This window comes from Medicago truncatula, chromosome 3 (genome assembly GCF_003473485.1).
Source record: "Medicago truncatula cultivar Jemalong A17 chromosome 3, MtrunA17r5.0-ANR, whole genome shotgun sequence".
NCBI classification, from domain to species: domain Eukaryota; kingdom Viridiplantae; phylum Streptophyta; class Magnoliopsida; order Fabales; family Fabaceae; genus Medicago; species Medicago truncatula.
Genome location: NC_053044.1, coordinates 4,688,123 through 4,708,111, shown reverse-complemented (window position 1 = coordinate 4,708,111; position 19,989 = coordinate 4,688,123). Strand labels below are relative to the sequence as shown.

At 31.0% G+C, this 19,989-nt stretch overlaps 2 protein-coding genes across 2 annotated transcripts; both read left to right on the top strand.

Annotated features, from left to right (window-relative positions):
- The first annotated feature begins 5,788 nt into the window (after window positions 1-5,788).
- On the top strand, window positions 5,789-6,551 carry ENOD11 (early nodulin-11). Its single transcript, NM_001376218.1, has one exon. The coding sequence runs from the start codon at window positions 5,810-5,812 to the stop codon at window positions 6,332-6,334; it is 525 nt and encodes a 174-aa protein (NP_001363147.1). The 5' UTR covers window positions 5,789-5,809; the 3' UTR covers window positions 6,335-6,551.
- A 4,786-nt stretch (window positions 6,552-11,337) lies between these two features.
- On the top strand, window positions 11,338-11,917 carry LOC25490361 (early nodulin-12-like). The gene has a single exon (NM_001425023.1). It carries the CDS (start codon window positions 11,350-11,352, stop codon window positions 11,695-11,697), a length of 348 nt encoding a protein of 115 aa, NP_001411952.1. The 5' UTR covers window positions 11,338-11,349; the 3' UTR covers window positions 11,698-11,917.
- Window positions 11,918-19,989: the final 8,072 nt, after the last annotated feature.

Genomic DNA, 19,989 nt, shown 5'->3' with positions numbered 1-19,989 from the left:
TTTATCATTTAAAATGTGTAAAAACTAGATGGGTATATTTATACTTACTTTTTCATTATCCAAATTCTACCTTTAAATAATTTTTTCTATAATAAAGATTGTTGTTGGTGTCATTTAAAAAAAGAATTTATATTATATTTTTTTTGTTATATTGTTGGTATCATTGAAATAGATAATCATGGGTAGTTTGATTTGTTACAACTTGAAGTCAATTTATTTCTTTCTTTATTTATTTTGATATTTATTAGTCTGTTAGTTTTTGTAAAGATGATTAATGATTAGGCAAATTCTACGGTACACCCAACATATTTGAGTGTACCGGTACACCAACCCTTTAATTTTATAGGTAAATGAGTTGTTAAGCGCCAAAAAACCAGCAAAAAACCTCCCCAACTGCCGGCAGCTCTCAAAAACCTCTTCCTTAGAGTTTAAAAAAGGAACTAATTAATCTTGCTTTATTATATTGTATGATTAAATTAATTGCACATGTCATTCTTCCACAAGTGATATTTTCTTCTAAAGTGTTTGTTATTATTCTATATATAAATGCAGCTATGACTACCAAAGAAAATATTTCTTCTAAATATGAAAATTTAGGAAAAGCAACGTGGAACAACCCATTTTATACTAAAGTATTACTTGACATTTGTATGGATGAGATTCGAAAATGCGGGAAACCGAGAATTGTTTTTAAGAATAAGAAATGGGAAGAGATACGTGATGAATTCAATAAAAATGCTAGTAAAAACTATACTAAAAAACAATTGAAAAATAGAATGGATAATTTGAGAACGGATTGGACTACCTGGAAACAATATGGGTAAAAAAATAGTGTTAGGATGGAATCACGAAATAGGAAATATTGATGTTGATCCTTCCTGGTGGGAGGCTAAAATTACAGTGAGTATTATAAATATTTTAATTTTACTTGGTGAACGTTGAGTAAGAGAAAGGTTTGTCTAAATCTCCTTTATTTGTAATGCAGGAGAATGTGAACTATGAAAATTTTCAAAGTCAAGGATTGGAATTTTGCGAGGAATTGAAATTTATATTTGGGGAGATTGTGGCAACAAGCCAATGCCAATGGACACCAGCTTTGGGGGTGCGACGTGAATCTAGTGGCAAAAATGATATTGATGACGTGCCATTAGAAATTATTGAATCTGAAGAGGATGATGTTATCCTTATGGGAAATAACCAATCAAGAAAGAAAAGAAATGTTTCACCAGATATGGGTGTGAAAGTTACAAAGGGTAAGACAAAGGCTGGGACTACAACAACTATGAGAATCACATTTGAGCGATTAGTTCAAGCAGCAGAAGGTCATAATGAAATTGAGAAGGCCGAAATTGCAGCAACATCTAATGTTCTTGGACAATATTCAATTCCTGATTGTGTTATTACAATATTGAAATGTGCGAAGGAGGAAGGACATTTGAATAGTCGACAATTTAGTTATGCTTTGGAGAAGCTTAAAGATGAAGATAATAGAATTTTACTGATGTCCTTAAAATATTCTATGGATGCTTTGGTAGACTGGATTCTATACAAGTATGAGTGAGACAAATATGAGTGACAATAAAAACTATCTAGTTTTAAGTTTAGATTCAACTTTTTATTTTCTATTTGCTTTTAGTTAACATTCAATTAAATGCTATATTCTCTATTATCCTTTCTTATTTGGTATTTGTTATTGAGCATTTGGCTGAGAATTTTGCATTGAGATTTATGTTTATGCATTTGAACTAAATCAATGATTACGTATTCACATGTGTTTCCTTGTTATAAAATTATCTTAAAGATGCCTTCTAATCAAATCAATAAGCATTCGAGAAGAGTAAAAAAAAGAAATGCGGGTTTTATAAGATATGTTATGCTGCAGCAGTAATCGCTTATGATTATCACATGAAGTACTTAATAAAGCAAGGTAATAGATTTCTTGATTCTCGTGGACAGACTTGGGTTCGAGAAACTCTTAACACTAGGGGTGAAAGTTATAATATGTTTAGGATGGAATCTCATGCCATATTGAAACTTGAAAAATTATTGGTGAGTAAAGGATGGTTACATCCATCTAAAGAAATGACATCATTGGAGACACTTGTTATGTTTCTTTGGACTTGCGCACATAGTGAAACTAATCGAAATGTTCAGAATAAATTCGGAAAATCAGGAGAGACTGTGAGTAGAAAGTTTGGGGAAGTTTTGGAAAGTTTATGTTTATTAGCAAAGGAAAATGTAAGGCCTCCAGATTTTAACTTTGCAGAAACTCCCTCCAAGATAAAAAATGATCGTAGGTATTGGCCTCATTTTGAAGGGTGCATTGGTTCAATAGATGGCATATTCCAGCCATTGTTCCTACTAAAGATCAAATTCGTTATATTGCTAGAAAGAGATTTCCAACAAAAAAATGTCATGTTAGTGTGTAACGTAACTTAGACATGTTATTCACTTTTGTTATCGTTGGCTGGCCCGGTACTGCTTATCACACTCATAATTTTTGGTTTCTGGGATCAGTCGATCATCCTGAAAGCTATCTGGGGCGTTACAAACACAAACTGATGCAAATATAAATATAAAAATAGTTCATAAGACAATAAGAGAGAGTGTGGAGAGAGGCTAAAAAATTAAAGAAACAAAACCAAAAAATGAGGGATAAGCTTAACGTAAAGTAAAACAAATTAAAATTGAAAGAACTAAGATTGTGAGCAATAGTATTCTAAAAAGAATTGAAATTCGAAAACAACAAATTTAATTTCTAATTTATATTAAAACTCTAACATATTCATTACAAAAGAGTTAAACCATAAAAAAATTTAAGTGAAAATGAAATCCTAAGGGATTTTCTAGGGCTATTCTAAACCAGCTACATGAAGCGGAATACATAAAGATTTCAATCAAAATAACTTCTCTATATCCTTCTTTATCATCTATCATGAGAAGTTACTACTTCGATAAATTTTCCCTTTCTGATGTCTTTCAACTCGTAGTTGATGCAAAAGTTGTAAATTTTAACATCAGTGATATTCTTTGAACAAACTCTCAATGCTAGAAGATGAGGAAACATAGTTACTATGGGTCTGTATGGTAAGACATATAAGCTACCTTATAGCTTATAGCTTATAACGGATAATTAAGCTCGTATGACAACTGGAGGAGATATAATCTTCTAATCAATGTGAAAAGACCTTTGCTACTCCTACTTTCTCCAACAACATGATTAGGAAGATTCTTCCAAATTAATACATTTGGAGATCATGAGATCTCAAAAGGTCGGTCACTTACTATATCAGAAGTTTACTTGCATTACCCCCGCATTTCAATGGTGAAAATAAACTCCTTAAAGAATTTGCTTATCATTATAGCATAAGCTTATCTTGAGTTTCTGGTAAAAGGATCAAATTTTGAATTAATTTCCTTAAAATACATCTTAAGCAAGCAGAATTCATAGATATATAATGTGGGACTACATGATATAAACAAACAATGGAAGCAATGAAGGGATCGCAACTTGGTAATTTATTTATTGGTTTTGTGCATAGGTCTTTTGTGAACAAAATTGTACTTTCCTGCATGTTGATTCTATGTACATGCCTGGCTTTGATTGGTCAAATATGTTTGGAGAACCTGAATGGATAAGAACTTATGCAGTCTATTGCCTCACTTGTTTGAGGAAAAATGCAAGGAACAAAACATGAAATACAATGTAATTTCATGCCCTTTCACCAATAGATAGTTGACTAACTAATTTCAACTTTCTTAGTATGTCATCATTGAAGTACAGGGATCAAACATTTTTGTGAAGAACATTGATCATAGTGTTAGTGCTGAAGAACTGCGGTATCAGTTTATAGCACATGTGGCACAATAGTGCTTCTCTACCCCAGACAAGGTCATTAAATCTATGAACAGTTTTAATGATAAGTTGAGTTGCTTTGAATCTATAAGCTATTAAGGTGGTGCTAATGTAAACATTCTTTTGAAATTTCAGATTTTTTAAAGGTTATGCCTATGATTATGATAATGTTGTATAATACAAGTAGTTTGTTATGTGTATGCTCCCATACACTCTAATTTATCTTAGTTGATGAAAACTTACTGTCAAATAAATTAAATGGTTTTAAATACATAATTTATTTTATATTTTCATTCTTCGAAAATGCATACAAGTGCACTAATTTTTTTTATTATATAACCCATTTCCTGCGGATTTACCTGGGGAATCTGCGGATTTTTCTTTGTTGTTTGCTGCGGAAATGTTCCAGAAATCAGACATCTTTCCTGCGGATTTGCCTTCGAATATATCCGTAGGAATATTTATGTGATCTTAAAATCCTTAGGAAACCCACGAAGGAACCTAAACCCTTGGCAAAATCCGCAGGAAACAGCTTTCCTGCGGAAATTTCACCAGAATTCGAGGGTAAAGCGGCAGGAAAATAGAGAGTATCTAGTAGTGGGAGTTTACTAATGATTATACTACTCAACAAAGTACGAGAGATTATGGAACTGGTTATTTTAAGTGCTTCCTGTTTAAACTTTCCGAGAGAAAATGTGGATTGTGTGTGGAAGTGAAAATTAGAGAAGTTTGAAATAAAGAAAACCAATCTGAAAAACATACGTATAAATATAGAAATCAAAACTAAAATGAACTGAAAAAGATTACTTTAGTTTTAACAAAAAATAAATACTAACATTTTGTAATCTCCTATTTTTTCCGAGTTCATCGAAGATGTTGGATGGCGATGTGCCAATTAATTAGAGAATTCGTCACTGGTTTCATGAATGAATCAGTTCGTGAAGGAGCTAATATGTTCTTCAGGTTTCTACTTTCTACCCCAGGCCAACGAGGCATGTTAAGATCCTTCGCATATCTGATTTCTTTTAAATCTAGACACGATAATCTACGTGAGTTGCTTTCGGGATTTGAAAGATCTTTTTTGAAAGGTTTGAGAACCATAAAATTAAGGAGGTAAAGTGCTCGTGGTTGGGACACGTAATTGTCTTGGTATTAGATCTTTCTTTATTGATATCACTTGCTAAAAGTATATAAGCAAATGGAGGAAAACCACTACATGGGGACAGCCCAATTTATTTACGGAGGTCCAATGATTTTTTAGCAAGTGTGATGTTAGAACTTTTTAAAACCATGATAACATTTTTTTTTTTTTTTGAGGAAAAAAAACATAATAACATTTTATTAAAAAGTATAATATTTTTATTTACATCTTCAAATTCTTAGAAATTTTTATATTTTCTAAATCTTGTTATTATTGTGAATGTAAATTTGTATCTGAGTAATGCAATCATATGTTTGAACTTCTATGATTTAAGGATATTTTTCATCTTAAGTTTTTTTGTCAAGTTTTTCTTGTTATGTTTAAATAAATAATAAAAAATTAGACACTTAAATTTGAGGGTCATAATAACATAAAATAATTGCAGGCCTAAAGCTATTATTTTACCAGCCTTTTAATTTGACCTGCCATGGCCAATAAAACAAACGGGTCTTTCTTGAAAAAACTGTTTTATAGTTTGGCCTGCCATAGCCAAGAATCTAGATTTCCTAATTTTCCTAAAACATTCTAAAAAGTAAGAAGTTTTTACATTTTTGAAAATTATTCCACAACAGTTTTTTGCTTGTTGATAATAATATTCCCTACTAACTTTTTGACATTTAGTGGAGTGATTGTAGAGAGATAAAAAAAAAAAAAAGTTTTGTATTAAGACCTTACACTCCCATTGAGGTCCCAAACTAGTATAAAACCTAAGCATTCCCTATATGTTATGCACACTAAAATCACTACCTAAAATGGCTTCCTTTTTCTTGTACTCGCTAGGGTTAGTGTTCCTTTCTGCTCTTACCCTTGTTCCTCTAGGGCTTGCTGATAAATCTCCATCCCACAATATGCCTCCAAATCCAATTTACACAACTCCAATTCACAAAAATCCAACTAACACTCCAGTTTACAATCCTCCAATTTACAAGCCTCCTCCTACTTACAAGCCTCCAATTAAAAAACAACCTATTAATAAATCACCAAACAAGAAACCACTATTGCTAAAGCCACCACTTCCTAAACCGCCGCACAAGGAACCGCCATCGCGTAAGCGACCAATTAATACACCACCAGACAAGAAACCACCATTGCTAAAGCCACCATTTCCTAAGCCACCACAGAAGAAACCGCCATCGCGTAAGCGACCAATTAATACACCACCAAACAAGAAACCACCATTGCCTAAACCACCTGTTAATAAGCCACCACACAAAAAACCATCAAACAAGAGACCACCACCTTATGGTAACCAGCCTCCACCTAGCATCCATTTCTAAAGCGTATTTGCAAGCAACAAGGTTTACCAATGCTTTGTTTTATTCCTTTTGTATCATGTAGGGTCAAGTTTTCGTTTCCCTTTTTTTAAGCATCATAAAAATATATTTCTATTTTTCCCTTATGTATGGCCAAGTTAAGTGATATGATTGTAAAATCGTCCCATCTTTGCATGTGGATAATGAATGTAAAACCGGGCTATGTACTCCAATTTTATGATTTTGATATTGTGTTGTATTGATTGATCTCTTAGGTCATTTAAAAGTAAAGATAGCAGAAATGATTATTTTATATGTGAGAGTATCTCTGTCCCGTATAAATATGGGAAAATTATTATTAACAAGATTAAATTAATATCCTCCTCTAAAAAAAGAAAATAGTGTCTCTTAAAAAAAAATTAAATCATTGTTTGTCTATGATATTTTCTTTTTTAAAGAATGTATGGTATGACATTTTTTAAAAGTCTAACAAGATCTGGTGGCATACTCAAAAGTTTATGTCGTATTAATAACGCTTCAAATAAACTAAGAAGGTAATAGAGTAGTTAAATTTTATTTATAATAAACTATGAAAAAAAAAAAATTAAACTACTACTACTAATAAACATGAAACATAAAAATAGCAATTCATTGAAAAATATAAATTTTGTAAAGTGTGATTCTAATTTATTTGTATGATATAAATCCATGGGTCTAATATGACCTTTATGAGGATAAATTAAAGGTAATAACCTAAATAGACAAATCAGATAATTCATAAAATCCTAAATAGACAAATCAGATAAATTAGGTCAATGCAATCAATCAAGACATCATTAGTTTATGAGGATAAATTAAAGGTAATAACCTTCATTTTTGTGATTATCGCACCCCCGAACTTGAACTTTGCTCTTCCTTGAGTGATGTAACTAAGGGTATTGATCATTTAGTTCCTTTTTTTTTCTAAGCAAAAGAGAAAATACATTAAATTTGATCAATCAATTCCTAGTTTATGGGATTACACATAAATTGTGCATTTAATAAGTTTTGAGCAGGATTGTCCTCATGTATGGATTCCACAACAAACATCTAAATCACCCCCTTTAACACAACTTAGATTGTTCACCCAATATTGATATAAAGTGTGGATGTGTGTGTGAGTGCAGTGCAATTGCTTATTGCTCTTGTGTAAACATCATCCAACTGATTAATCCTAATCTTGCTAATAAATAAACATAGGAATTAAATTATCAGACTTTCATATAAGCTATGTGAGAATTTCATGAATTAAACATCACATTTTATGAGATTTTGGTGACATATTGACCAATGATACAGAAGGACAACATCAGAATCACTTAATTGAGTTAGAATCACCTGTTGTGAATTCTGAACTCAAATTTCACACCAATACAAATTATATATGATGTGTGGAGCAAGTCTATAATCAAGTGCATAGCAAAACCACAATCCAAAGCAAGGAATAAACAAGATAAAGGGAGCAAAAGAAAATATAACAACACCAAGAAATGTTGACCCAGTTCGGTCCAAACTTCACCTACTCTGGAGTAGAGATTGATCTCTCCAATCCACTATCAATGAGTTCTTACAAAGAGATACAAATGAGTTACAAGAAATTAGCTTCAATAAGCTCACAATGAACAACCCTAATTTCTACCCATTTTCCCAATCTCACCAAAGAACAAAACACTCAATGATTTTCACTCACCCAAGGTGTTTACAATTGTTTTCCAACTCTAGAATCTAACCACCAAAAGAGAACCAACCCTTAGCCTTTGATTTCACTAAAGATCATCTCTTTTGGTTTCACAAGACTCACCCAAGTTGCTCACAAAAGACTCTCCACTCATGTGTTTCCCAACCCCATGAATCTTCCCCAATAGGCACACCCCCTTTTCCCAAGAGCCCCCTCTTTTGATTCTCCAAGATTTACATCTTGAAGCTTTGAACCTCACCCAAAGACCCTCAACCTTTAGTATCTAAAACCCTAAAAGTTCCCTCCTTTGGTTTCCATGAGATTCACCAAGCTTACTCAACAAATGGGTCAAAGAATGCTTATATTTTGTTCAAATCCGAGCAAAATCGTGTCACGTTTTCCACAACCGTGACACGGTTGGTGCGTACGACCCAAGGTACGACCAACCTTATCCTGAAAACTTGCCCAGCAAGCCGAAAATCGTGTCACGTTTTCCCAAAATCATGTCACGATTGGACACCCTAAAAACCATGCGCACTGCCTAGAAAATTGTGCCACGATGCCAAAATCGTGTCACGATTCCAACATTTTTCAAACACCAAATTTTGAGTCATCCTCAACACAACCTATTTTGGGTGAGAATGAACATGAAGAAAATATAGAGCTCTTTACAAGAGATAAAATCTCCTCTTATGATAATGACTTGTTTAATTATTGGAGCTGCAGTAATAAAGAAAAACGAAAAAAACTAAGCAATGAATTTTATAACACCTCGCGTACTCCAGTTGTTTGTTATCAACTTGGTAGGACTACCAACCTTTTTATACAAGTATGGATGGGAAAACCACCATGCTTACTTTGGCATATAACCTCATTTCGGTAAGATCAATCAATCTTTTTAGGAAATTATATACATGGGGGAGAACCACCCTGCTTACTTTGATCGACTGTACTGAGTTTATTATTTTGTAATATGAGCTGCCACTTTCAGTTGCACCTTACAATTTTTAATTATAAGTTTAATAAATTGCCTAGTTGAAAACAACAATCCATGTGGGACGATACACTTACTACTATATTACTTGAAAGCTTTGGCGCACTTGCCAAATCAATTATCAAGTATTTGGTGTCGTTGGCGAAGATTGTTGATCTTTGCAACGATCAATTCGCTTTACTTGCTTGTATAATTTTTAGTTTTTTTTATTTGATTTTGTTTTTCTTTATTATATTTCAAAAACAACTAAAAATATTTGGTGTTAATTTAGTTAGTTTTTATTTTTATTTTTTAGTAGTATTTTATCTTTTTACTTGTTGTTTTTTCTAATTCTTAGTAAAAAAAATAAAACAATGATTAGTTTCAGTTTTATTTCATCTTATAAAAATCGTTTTTTTCTTCTGTTTTTGTTCTACTTTTGTTTCTTTTTATCACGCGACTCTACTAAAGATTTGTTCATTCATGGTGCAGATTCAGGTACCTTACTCTTTGACTTGAAAATTGAAAGGACCATGAGGGCCATCTAAAAATACATTCGGCTAGCTAAAAATGAAGCAAACAATGCAGTTAATATCCCACCCCGAAATACAGTGATTTATCAGGTACTACCCATGCAAACCCCATAAGTTAAGTATTCAAATTGGCAGGGGTAGAAAGAAGACATGTTGTGGTTAATAAAGTTGAGCGAGGAGGACTTGTGAGTGAGGAAGAGGAGAAGGATACGAAGAAAAATGAAATCGAGGATGAAAGTGAACAGGAATATCCAAGTGAAGAACATAGCGAGGAGGAAGACCCACTTATGAAGGTGTAAATCAATTCTAAGGGAGAAAAAATGGCAACAAAAAATCTAATGAATGAAATGGAGAATATGAAGGAGAAAGATAATACAACGGTGGAAGAAGAAAATTTCCAACAACTATTGAAAGTATTGTCAAAGCTTAATATTAAAATGATGGTCAAAGAAATGCTAGCACAAAGTTTGTGTTGTGTAAAATTCCTTAAAGATATTCTAATGTTGAAAGTCATGTCATTTGATGAAGAATTGTTTTCTATAACAGAATTTTCATGTGATTTTTAAAAGGAAACCTCCCCTAAATTTAGAGGTTCCTGGTTGCTTCAATATTATAGTTTACATTGGTGATGTTTAAATAGATAGAGCAAATGTGACTTAGGATCCAGTTTCAACCTGATAACATTATCTACGTTCAATAAAATCGGATTTGTGAAGTTACAACCATGTGAGGCGAAAGTCGATCTTGCATATTGTTCATGAACAAATGTAGAAGGAATAGAGGAAAATGTACTAGTAAGGGTTGACAAATTCATCTTTCCAACATACATTATGGTAATGGAGGTGATCGATTTTAAAGTATTGGCGCTTTTTGAGGAATATACTCATCATAATCATCATCATTTTCTCTATAGAATAACTGGTGAAAATTTGATCCACATATTTTCACTTTTTACTATAATTCTTTCATCATATGTGAATGTGAGTATCCATGTTTGAATGTTACTTTCCTGAAGCTTGAAGGGTAAAATAGAAAAGAAAAAAGTCAACCTAAACTTTTAAATTCTCTTGTATATAGTAGAGATTTATATTTTCTTGCTTCGGTTCTTTTCGTATGGTTCTTACCTAAATTGATCACGGTTTCCTCAAATTCATGGTTTTCTCAATGTTTGTTATATCTAAAAAGGTGTATTTTTAGTTAAAAATAATCATAGAAAACATCTAAAAAATGCATCTAAGATTTTTTATTTTATTTTTACAATTATAGTTGCCGGTGTAAATTTTCATCGGAGTCCTTTTTTGTTGACAGATTTCATCCGAGTACTTGCAACCACAAGTATGAACTTCTATAATTTATGTTTTAAAGATATTGCTCATGTTAAGTTATAAAAAATTAGATACCCAAATTTGGAGGTCTAATTAAATGATATAAAGAAATTAAAAAATTGCAGGCCTTCCATAAAAAAAATAAATAAATAAATAAATTGCAGGCCTAAATCTATTACTTTACAAGGAGCCTTATGGTTTGGCATGCCATGGCCAATAATAATACTAACGGGTCTAGTGCCTAAAGCTATTTTTTATTTCAAGGCCAAAATTGAATTTATCCAAATTGAATATTACATTTTTTAAATAATATTCCACGTACACCAATACGTTCTTTGTTAATATTCGACACAAATTTTGACATTACATAGAGTGATTAATTATTAGTTTATTGATCTATAGTAATAATAACCTATTAAATCGGTCGAGACATTGCACTTCCATTGAGGCCCCTAACTACTATAAAACCTGATTATTCCCTAAATCCCTATATGTTATATGCACTAACATTAAAATTACTACTTAAAATGGCTTCCTTTTCGCTGTCCATATTAGTGTTTTTCTTTTCTGCTCTTGTCCTTGTTCCTCAAGGCTTTGCTGAATATTACCTTTATCCTGCTTATAGGCCACCACAAACGAAACCACCGGTGAATAAGCCATCACACAAGGAACCACCGGTGAATAAGCCACCACACAAGGAACCGCCGGTCCACAAGCCACCACACAAGGATCCACCGGTTAATAAGCCACCACAAAAGGAATCACCAGTGCACAAGCCACCACGAAAGGAATCACCGACGCATAGGCATCCTCCAGCAGAAGATAACATCCATTTCTAAAGCATGAAAATACAACTTTAAGGCTTATTTATATCTACAAAATAGGAAGTCTTAGTTAGTAATGCTTTGTTGTATTAATAATTTTTGTACAATGTATGGGCAAGGCCAAGTTGTATCTTGCCTTATCTATGGCCAGGTCAAGAGCATAGCATATATATGAGGTATGAGTGTAAAATCGTGCTATGTGCTAAAAATTAATAAATAAAAATTAATTATATGATTTTGATGTTGGTTTGTATGACAAATAAGAACGATTTTGATGTTGAATCGATCTTAGGAGTTTAGTTATTCGGAAACGTGGTTTAAAAAAGGGTTAATAGTGCAACAAAACAAATGTAAATCACAAAAGATAGGAAAAAGATAAAACCAAAATGATTTAGCAATGGAGATTAATGTTATCATTCAATCTTAAACAAGAAATTCTCAATTTAATAACATAATGATCTATGGCTGTAAAATTAATTTCCCTAAACTTTAGCCAATAAAATTAATAATCTTGTGCAATAAATTAATTTGAAATCAAACCTAAACTGTATACAACAAATCGCTACCTACACAAATATACAACAAATTGAATCTATGATAAAATTGCAATCAAGATGATTGCAATTTGTTATGTGATTGAGAAAACAAATTCTTCAATCAACCATATGCATGATCATCACGTTTCATTTTATATTTACAAAAAAAAAATGTAAAGGAGAAAAAGGAAGAAAGATAACATCATGATTTATACTAGTGCTACTGAGTTTTATACAAGCAACTTGGCTACTAATTTGCTACGAAATTCCTAATCTCCAATTTTTGAACTAAGAACTAGCAAATGATGAAAAAATGTGTAAAACCACTCTATGAATCGATTCACAATAAGTCATCATTCGTTTCATAAGTTCAAAAATGATACCTGGTTCACAAGAAGATTAAATTTATTCACACGATGATCACCAAGAACAAATGATCTTGATGAAGAATGAATTGATTCATGATTCGATTCATTCAAAAGAGAGTACGTTTTTGATATGATACGAAATGGTTTGAATCAATTGATAGAAACATGATTAGATTCATTAGTAAAAAAAAACTTTTAAAATTGTCTTTTTAAACCATATTTTCATTAATTTGTCTTTTCAACCCACAATTGTTCAAAATCATTCTACAAACAAAATTTATACAAAAAATAAGTTTTAAACTTTTATGCAAGAGAGATAACCCTAGATACGGAGACACAGACAAAAACTAAGAATTTAATACATCACTTAAAACTAACTGAAAACCTAGTAATACGCAAGAGCACAATTACATTTGAGATCTTATTTTGCTAGGACATGAAGTTCACAGCGATCTTATTTTTAAAGAATAATCTCCCCTGCAGATTTTTTATTTTCCCTATTATATAGATCAATGCCATCTCAGGAATTGGATTTGATCTATTTTCTCTGTGCGACTTTCCTTATTAAAAAGGCTATTCACAACAAACTATTAAGCTCTTCAAAAAAACTATGAACTATTAAAAGATTGCAAGGCCTTTGATTTTCTTAATAGATTTTTAAAGTCTCGTGATATTTTTAAAAGTTTTTTTTTTTTGTGGTGGTCGAGATATGAATCCGGACCTTGCATATATTATGCATTGTCCCTACCAACTAATAAGTTCACGATGACATATTTTTAAAAGTTTGATATGACATGTTAATTAAGCTAAGCATTTATTTTATATTAATGTAGAAAAAACTACTACCTCCGTCTCTAAATATATGAGTCTTTTGCCAAAATTACGGAGATTATGAAAGTTGGTTGTAATATTAAATTTGTATATTATTACTATTGTTTTTACAATTTTATCCTTAAGAGAGAGAGTTAATTTATGTTTTCAACACAATATTTATTGTTGATTGAATAAAAAAGATGCAAAATAAATAAGGGTATATGTTAGTAAAGAAATAATCAATGTACTTGGAAATACTAAAGAGGTCTTATAAAAAGGGACAATTTTTTTCAAAAGAGTCTTATAATTAGGGACGGAGGTAGTAATAAGCAAACAATGATTAAGCTCTATCCATAATAAACTACGGAAAAAATAAACGCAATATGAGACATAAAGAAAGAAATTGAAGAAAACCCGTAAGTTTCATAAAGTCTGACTTTAATTTATTGTCATGATATATAATCTTTTTTAGTACTAAAATTTATTGAAGAAAAATGGAAAAACAAAAAATTGGAGGACATAGACGAACTCCGGAAAAAAAAAATGAAAAAAAAATAAAAAGTAAACCAATTTTCATATCTGTTTTCCAATATATTTACTTATTGTCATATCAGTCCTTGTATATACTTAGCTATTGTGATATTAATCCATATATGAATAGACTTAATGTCAATAATAAATGACTATTTTAATATCGAGGATTATTTTGACTAACAAAATGCACAATCAAAAGACTATTTTAAATTTTCAATATATTGAAGTACTATTGTTACTACTTGCTACACATTCAAGGACTAAAGTGACTATTACCCCAATAAAAAGACAATAAACCGCATTGGTAAAAATAATAAAAATTATAGCTCCCATAATAGGTATTTTGAAAATTGCTCTTTATGCAAAAAAAATTTATAAATTGCTTTTTATCACTTAAATTTTAATACTAGCCTTTTGAGTTTGAAAGAGGGAAAATGTGGAAAATGCTTTGTTTAATGGAGATTAATTCAACATGGTTGAAAGAGATAACGATGCTAAACTACTTGAAATAGTAGAGGATGGGAGGAAGAAGGATGTATATCGGAGGATGGAAGTGGCAATTCAATTTGGTGGAATAATTTGATTGATATTAAAAGTGGAGTTGGTGTAGGAGTTCGTCGTTGGTTTGATTATAATTTATGGCTGAAGGCTGGTAATGGTACTGAAACTTTAGTTTGGTAAGATCCGTGGATTGATGGTATGATTTTAAAATGTAATTTTAGTTGCCTTTATTATCTTGTTGATAATAAAAGGGCAACGATTGCTGAAATATACTCTCTTGGGTGGGGGGAGGATGGTTGAGTTTGGAAATGGCAGCGTAAGTTACTGGCTTCGGAGGAAGATCAAGTTAGGGAGTGCTGTAAGATTTTAATTAATATTGTTTTGCAGCCTAATATGGGTGGCTCTGGCTTACATGATTTCAACAATTACAATATTTCAAGTTCTTATAATTACATGTTGTCATCGATCAATATTTTGGCAGTTGATCACACATATGCTATTTGGAATAATGAGGTTCCTCTGAAGGTCAGTCTCTTTGCTTGATGTTTGTTTCATAACTGATTACCAACAACGGATAATTTAATCAGAAGGCATGTTCTTCAACCTAATGCTCAATTTTGTACGGGTGACTATGGCATAATGGAGGATATTAACCATCTATTTCTCTCTTGCGACTTTTTCTCTAATTGGCTTAGGTTTCTTAAGGTGCATCTTGAACATGTGGAAGACCACTTTCTTCAATTTGAAAATTTATGCAGGTTTCCAAAAAACACCCGCGCAACTTTTCAACTCATTTGGTTATCTCATGTGTGGGTGATTTGTGAGAAATAAATTTACTGATTTTTCGTCAAAAGGAAAAATCGTTATAACAACTTCTAGAGAAAATTAAACTTTAAACTTATTGGTGGCTGAAAGCGAATAAAATTATTTTTGTTTTTAATTATTATTTGTAGTGGTTTAACCCTTTAGCTTGTCTGTGAATCACTTTGTAATGAGGCTGCTTTGTCCTCACTTTTTATTTTTGGTTTCTTTGTAAGTTGATGTAATGTGTATTTTTCTTTTTACACAAACAAGTCAATTGCTTGAGACAATATATACCATCTTTTTATAACGATTGTTGAAACAATGTATAGTCACACTTAATTTCTAAACAAAGTTAGGAGCCATCATCTAAAAATCCCTATAAAGTTTGAAAAGCCACCGATCCAATCTATCATGCAACTGAAGTGTGCTTAACCCTCTCCCAACCTCCAATTTCCATACCTTCCTCCAATTATCATGATGGTTCTCATAATAAAAGTTACTACCACACCTTTTGATATAGTTACCTATATTTTAGGAAACCAATTGTTTATAAAATTAAAACAAATTATTGCCATCTTTGTTTCCTTATTGCAAAAGAAAAGCTAAGCCATCAAAGTATATCATCGTTTGAAAAGTTAAAAAAAGTATTTTGGGATAATGTTAATTAACAAACATCTTTAGAACATTGTTTAAGATGTAAAAAGAAGTAAATTTTATATAGAAAATTGATTGCCTATAACAAGTGTCTGACTTGTATTTTATTTTTAAAATAAAATACAAGTCTAAACAATGTCCTAAAGAAATTGTTGATAAAAAGAAGTACTCCCTTCGTCCCAAATTTTATGACGTTTTGGTCATTTCATATAAAATAAGAAATGTAATTAATGTTGTATGGAAAAGAGAAATTATAAGTAAATTTACAAAATTATTCTTTGTTGATGATATATGAAAGATAAACTAAAGAATTAAAAGAAGTGATAGTAATAAATAGTTGAGGATATATATAGCAGAAAAATTAACATTTAATGTTTCATGATATTCTTTGTTGATGAACAAATTTTTCTCTAAAGCGACTTATAATTTGAGACGGATGGAGTAGCATTTACTATATATCATTTATAAAATTATAATCATACTCTTTCCAAAAAAAAATTATAATCATACGAATGTAAGTAATGCAAAAAAAAATTATTTATGTACATATACAACTTACAAATTAACTTTAAAACAAATAATTTGCCTCCCTTTTGGATGTTGCAAAAGAAAATTTAAAAAGCAATCAAAAGCATTCGTAAAATAAAAAAACATCCGTTGAGATTGAGAAGTTAAAGAGTTAGATTTCTTTTCGAAGGAAAAGAGTTAAATTTCTTTTTTCTTTTTTTATAGCAAAGAGGTAGATTTCTGATACCGAAGGTTACTGAAACAATTACCACTAATTATGTTTTCGAATTGTTCACAGGGCAGTTTCACATTTCTTTATATTGTTAATTGAGCATTCATTGCACAAATTTTTTATGTGGAATGCAGGGTGAGCATGAGACGAGATTCAACCAACTATAACAGTATTCTAAATTTTGGTTGAATCATTTTGAAGACTCGATAATTTACAGATTATTTTTAGATTGAGTTTATTTACTAATCCCCAATCAGAAGAACAACGTCTGGTGCGGTAAGTATTTTGCTGATTGAATTTTGGAACAAAGGAGAATGGTGTACTTGCAAGCACTACAAAGCTTAAGACAGTGGTTTGACTAAGAAGATGGATTAAGTTTAGAGTAAATCATGCTTTGGAGGATGCAAATGATGCTTTATATAGTGAAGATATTCGTTACCAGTAATGATGGTGATGTAGTTGTTGGTCAACGGTTAAAGACGACATGATCAGTAATTGTTGCTCGACTGTTACATCTAGATGAACGTTTTTTCTTATGTTGTGAAAGTGACTCAAAATTGGAGTTCTGATCATGTCTAATTCGGTGGCCGAATTTGAGTGTTGTTTTTTTGTCTGTTGGTTCGACAAAGATCGATGGCCGAATGGTACAATACGGTGGCCGAATTTTCCAGTAGAAAATATATCAAAAACTTATTTTCGAGCCTAGATTTATTCCAATTTTACGAGGGATACTTTCACTATAAGTATAGACTATGTATCATAGTAAACATTGAGATAGAGGGGGCTGAAACAATGGTTTATAAAGGTAACAACAAAACTAGAGTTTGTCTCTAACACTAGGGTTTGAGGGTTGATTCACCTTGGAAAACACTATTAGGATTGAGCCTGTTGGTTACCGGAAGAGATTGGAGCTTTGGGTAGAATTAGGCAGCTTTTGTAACCCATTAATATCTCTTTTGCAAAGTTACTCATCATTATGAAAGAGAAGTGCAAGGTTTTTATTTTTAGTGAGTATTTCCAATTTAATAAAACTATATAAAAAAAATTTTATGTAACTAGTAATAAAATTTGATTAAGATTTTCCTTTAGAAATTTTTTTTGATTAAGATTCGGTGCAAATAGAATTATTATACATGCGCGTCCATTATTCCCTACCAATTGAGTTTACCTTACGGGGATAAAAACGTGCTTTTTAATGGAATATTAACGTGTTATTCATATTTTATTTAACTTTGTATTAATTTCTGAACTTTTTTTTTTTTTTGACAAGGTGAGCCTCATCTACTGAAATCCGATTATTTTTGCATCGTGAAATCGGTTTCTAGGTCACTATTATGGCCATTTATGCTCTTTCTATTCTTGGGATATGATATCTCTCCATGTTGGCATTGCTAAATGATTTTCTATGTTTCATTTTCTCACCAGGTTGAGTTCCCTTGATCAGAGCAGATTCAATAGGAGACTGCAATTTATCTCTATGGTACAACTTTTATAAGGCTTTGTTTTGGAGGAGATGAATATACTTTAATAGGGTTGTACTCCAACTCATATATGGTCGAAGACATTTTTTTATTTTTTTTTGACAAATATATGGTCGAAGACATTGATTACAGGAGTTTGATTTGATATTTAATTAATAGGAAATATAATTTGGGAAGAACCAATAGGGTAATAAATCTTAGACACTCCAAATTTATTTTACCACTAAAAAGAGAGAAATAATTAGAGTAAAATAAAAGATGTAATAGGGTGATGACGTGATAGAAAAATAGAGATAAAGAAAACAAAAAATATGCTGAATGAATGTACGAAAAATAAGGATCTATGAATAGTTTTTTTTTTTTTTTTAAAGATCAACATGATATATATAAACAAACAACATATTATTTTCCCCGCACAAGATGTACTAGAGAAGAAAGGCAAAATAGATAGCAAACATTCAACATAATGAAGCATAAATTAGCCAATACCCACATATGAAAATAGGTTTTAGCATCAATTATGAAAGCTATAATGAAAAACAACAAATTTAGCTTTAAACTATCAAAAGGAAAGAAACTTAAAACTCTCCACAAGCTGAAAAGGAGAATGTTTTATGTCACGGAAAAGCTCATCATTTCTTTCCTTCTAGATCATCCAAGGGATAGCAAACAAGATCAAATGCATGAAAGAACATCTTAATTTTGCAAAGTCTGAAGAGGTACCGAACTGATAAAAAATATCCACAATTTTTTATGGATCCACTGAATGAACGCCAAGTCAATTTCTAAAGAGCTGTCAAATCTGATTTTAAAACCGGGTGTGCCCCAACTCATACATGGTCAAAGACATTGATTCTAGGAGTTTGATTTGATACTTAATTAATAGGAAATATATACACTAGCACATGTGGGAAGAACCAATAGGAAAATAATTCTTAGACACTTCAAATTTATTTTACTACTCGAGAGAGAAATAATTAAAGTAAAATAAAAGATGTAATAAGTTGATGATGTGATAAAAAAAAATAAAGAGTAAATTACACTCCCCTCCCCTCAAAGATGCTTGAATTATACTCCCCTCCCCTCTTAAGTTAAAATATACACTTTACTCCCTCAACATTTTTTTTTATGTTAAAATACTCCCCTCTCTTATAAGATGCTTGAATTACAAACCCCTCCCTTAATAATTAAATATGCACTACACTTTAATCTATTTGAACATAAATAAATATTCTTATAATATATATATATATATATATATATATATATATATATATATTAATCTTGAATCACCAAAATTAATTCATTTCTTTATAGTTTAAATGTCATGATAATAAAATTTAAATATATTGCTATTGATTTTATAAATTAGAGTATAAAATTAACTTTTAAATAATCATGTTTTAATGATTTTAGTAATTTTTCACATATTTTAATTTTGTTTTGGGTTGTTTCATGTTTTATAATAGAGTTTAAAACTACATGTTAATGAAATTATGAATAAAAAATAGCGAAAAATATGTATTCAATTTTTTATTATATTAAAATAGACCCGCAATAATATTTTTTTAAAGTGTGTTAAATTATTATTTTTTGCTAGATTATTAGAAATAATAAAAAAGAATATTGAGGGAGTAAAGTGTAGATTTTAACATAAGAGGGGAGGGGGATGTAATTCAAGCTTCTCTTAGGGGAGGGGAGTGAAATTTTTTCTAATATGTTTTGAATAAGAGGGGAGGGGAGTGTATATTTTAACTTAAGAGGGGAGGGGAGTGTAATTCAAGCATCTTTAAGGGGAGGGGAGTGTAATTTACTCAAAAATAAAATATTGAATAAATATACGAAAAATAAGGATGTATGAAAAGTAATGATATGTT

Bases quoted from the DNA above. Each gene is read 5' to 3' on its own strand.
- ENOD11 (NM_001376218.1), top strand. From the start codon at position 5,810: ATGGCTTCCTTTTTCTTGTACTCGCTAGGGTTAGTGTTCCTTTCTGCT.
- LOC25490361 (NM_001425023.1), top strand. From the start codon at position 11,350: ATGTTATATGCACTAACATTAAAATTACTACTTAAAATGGCTTCCTTT.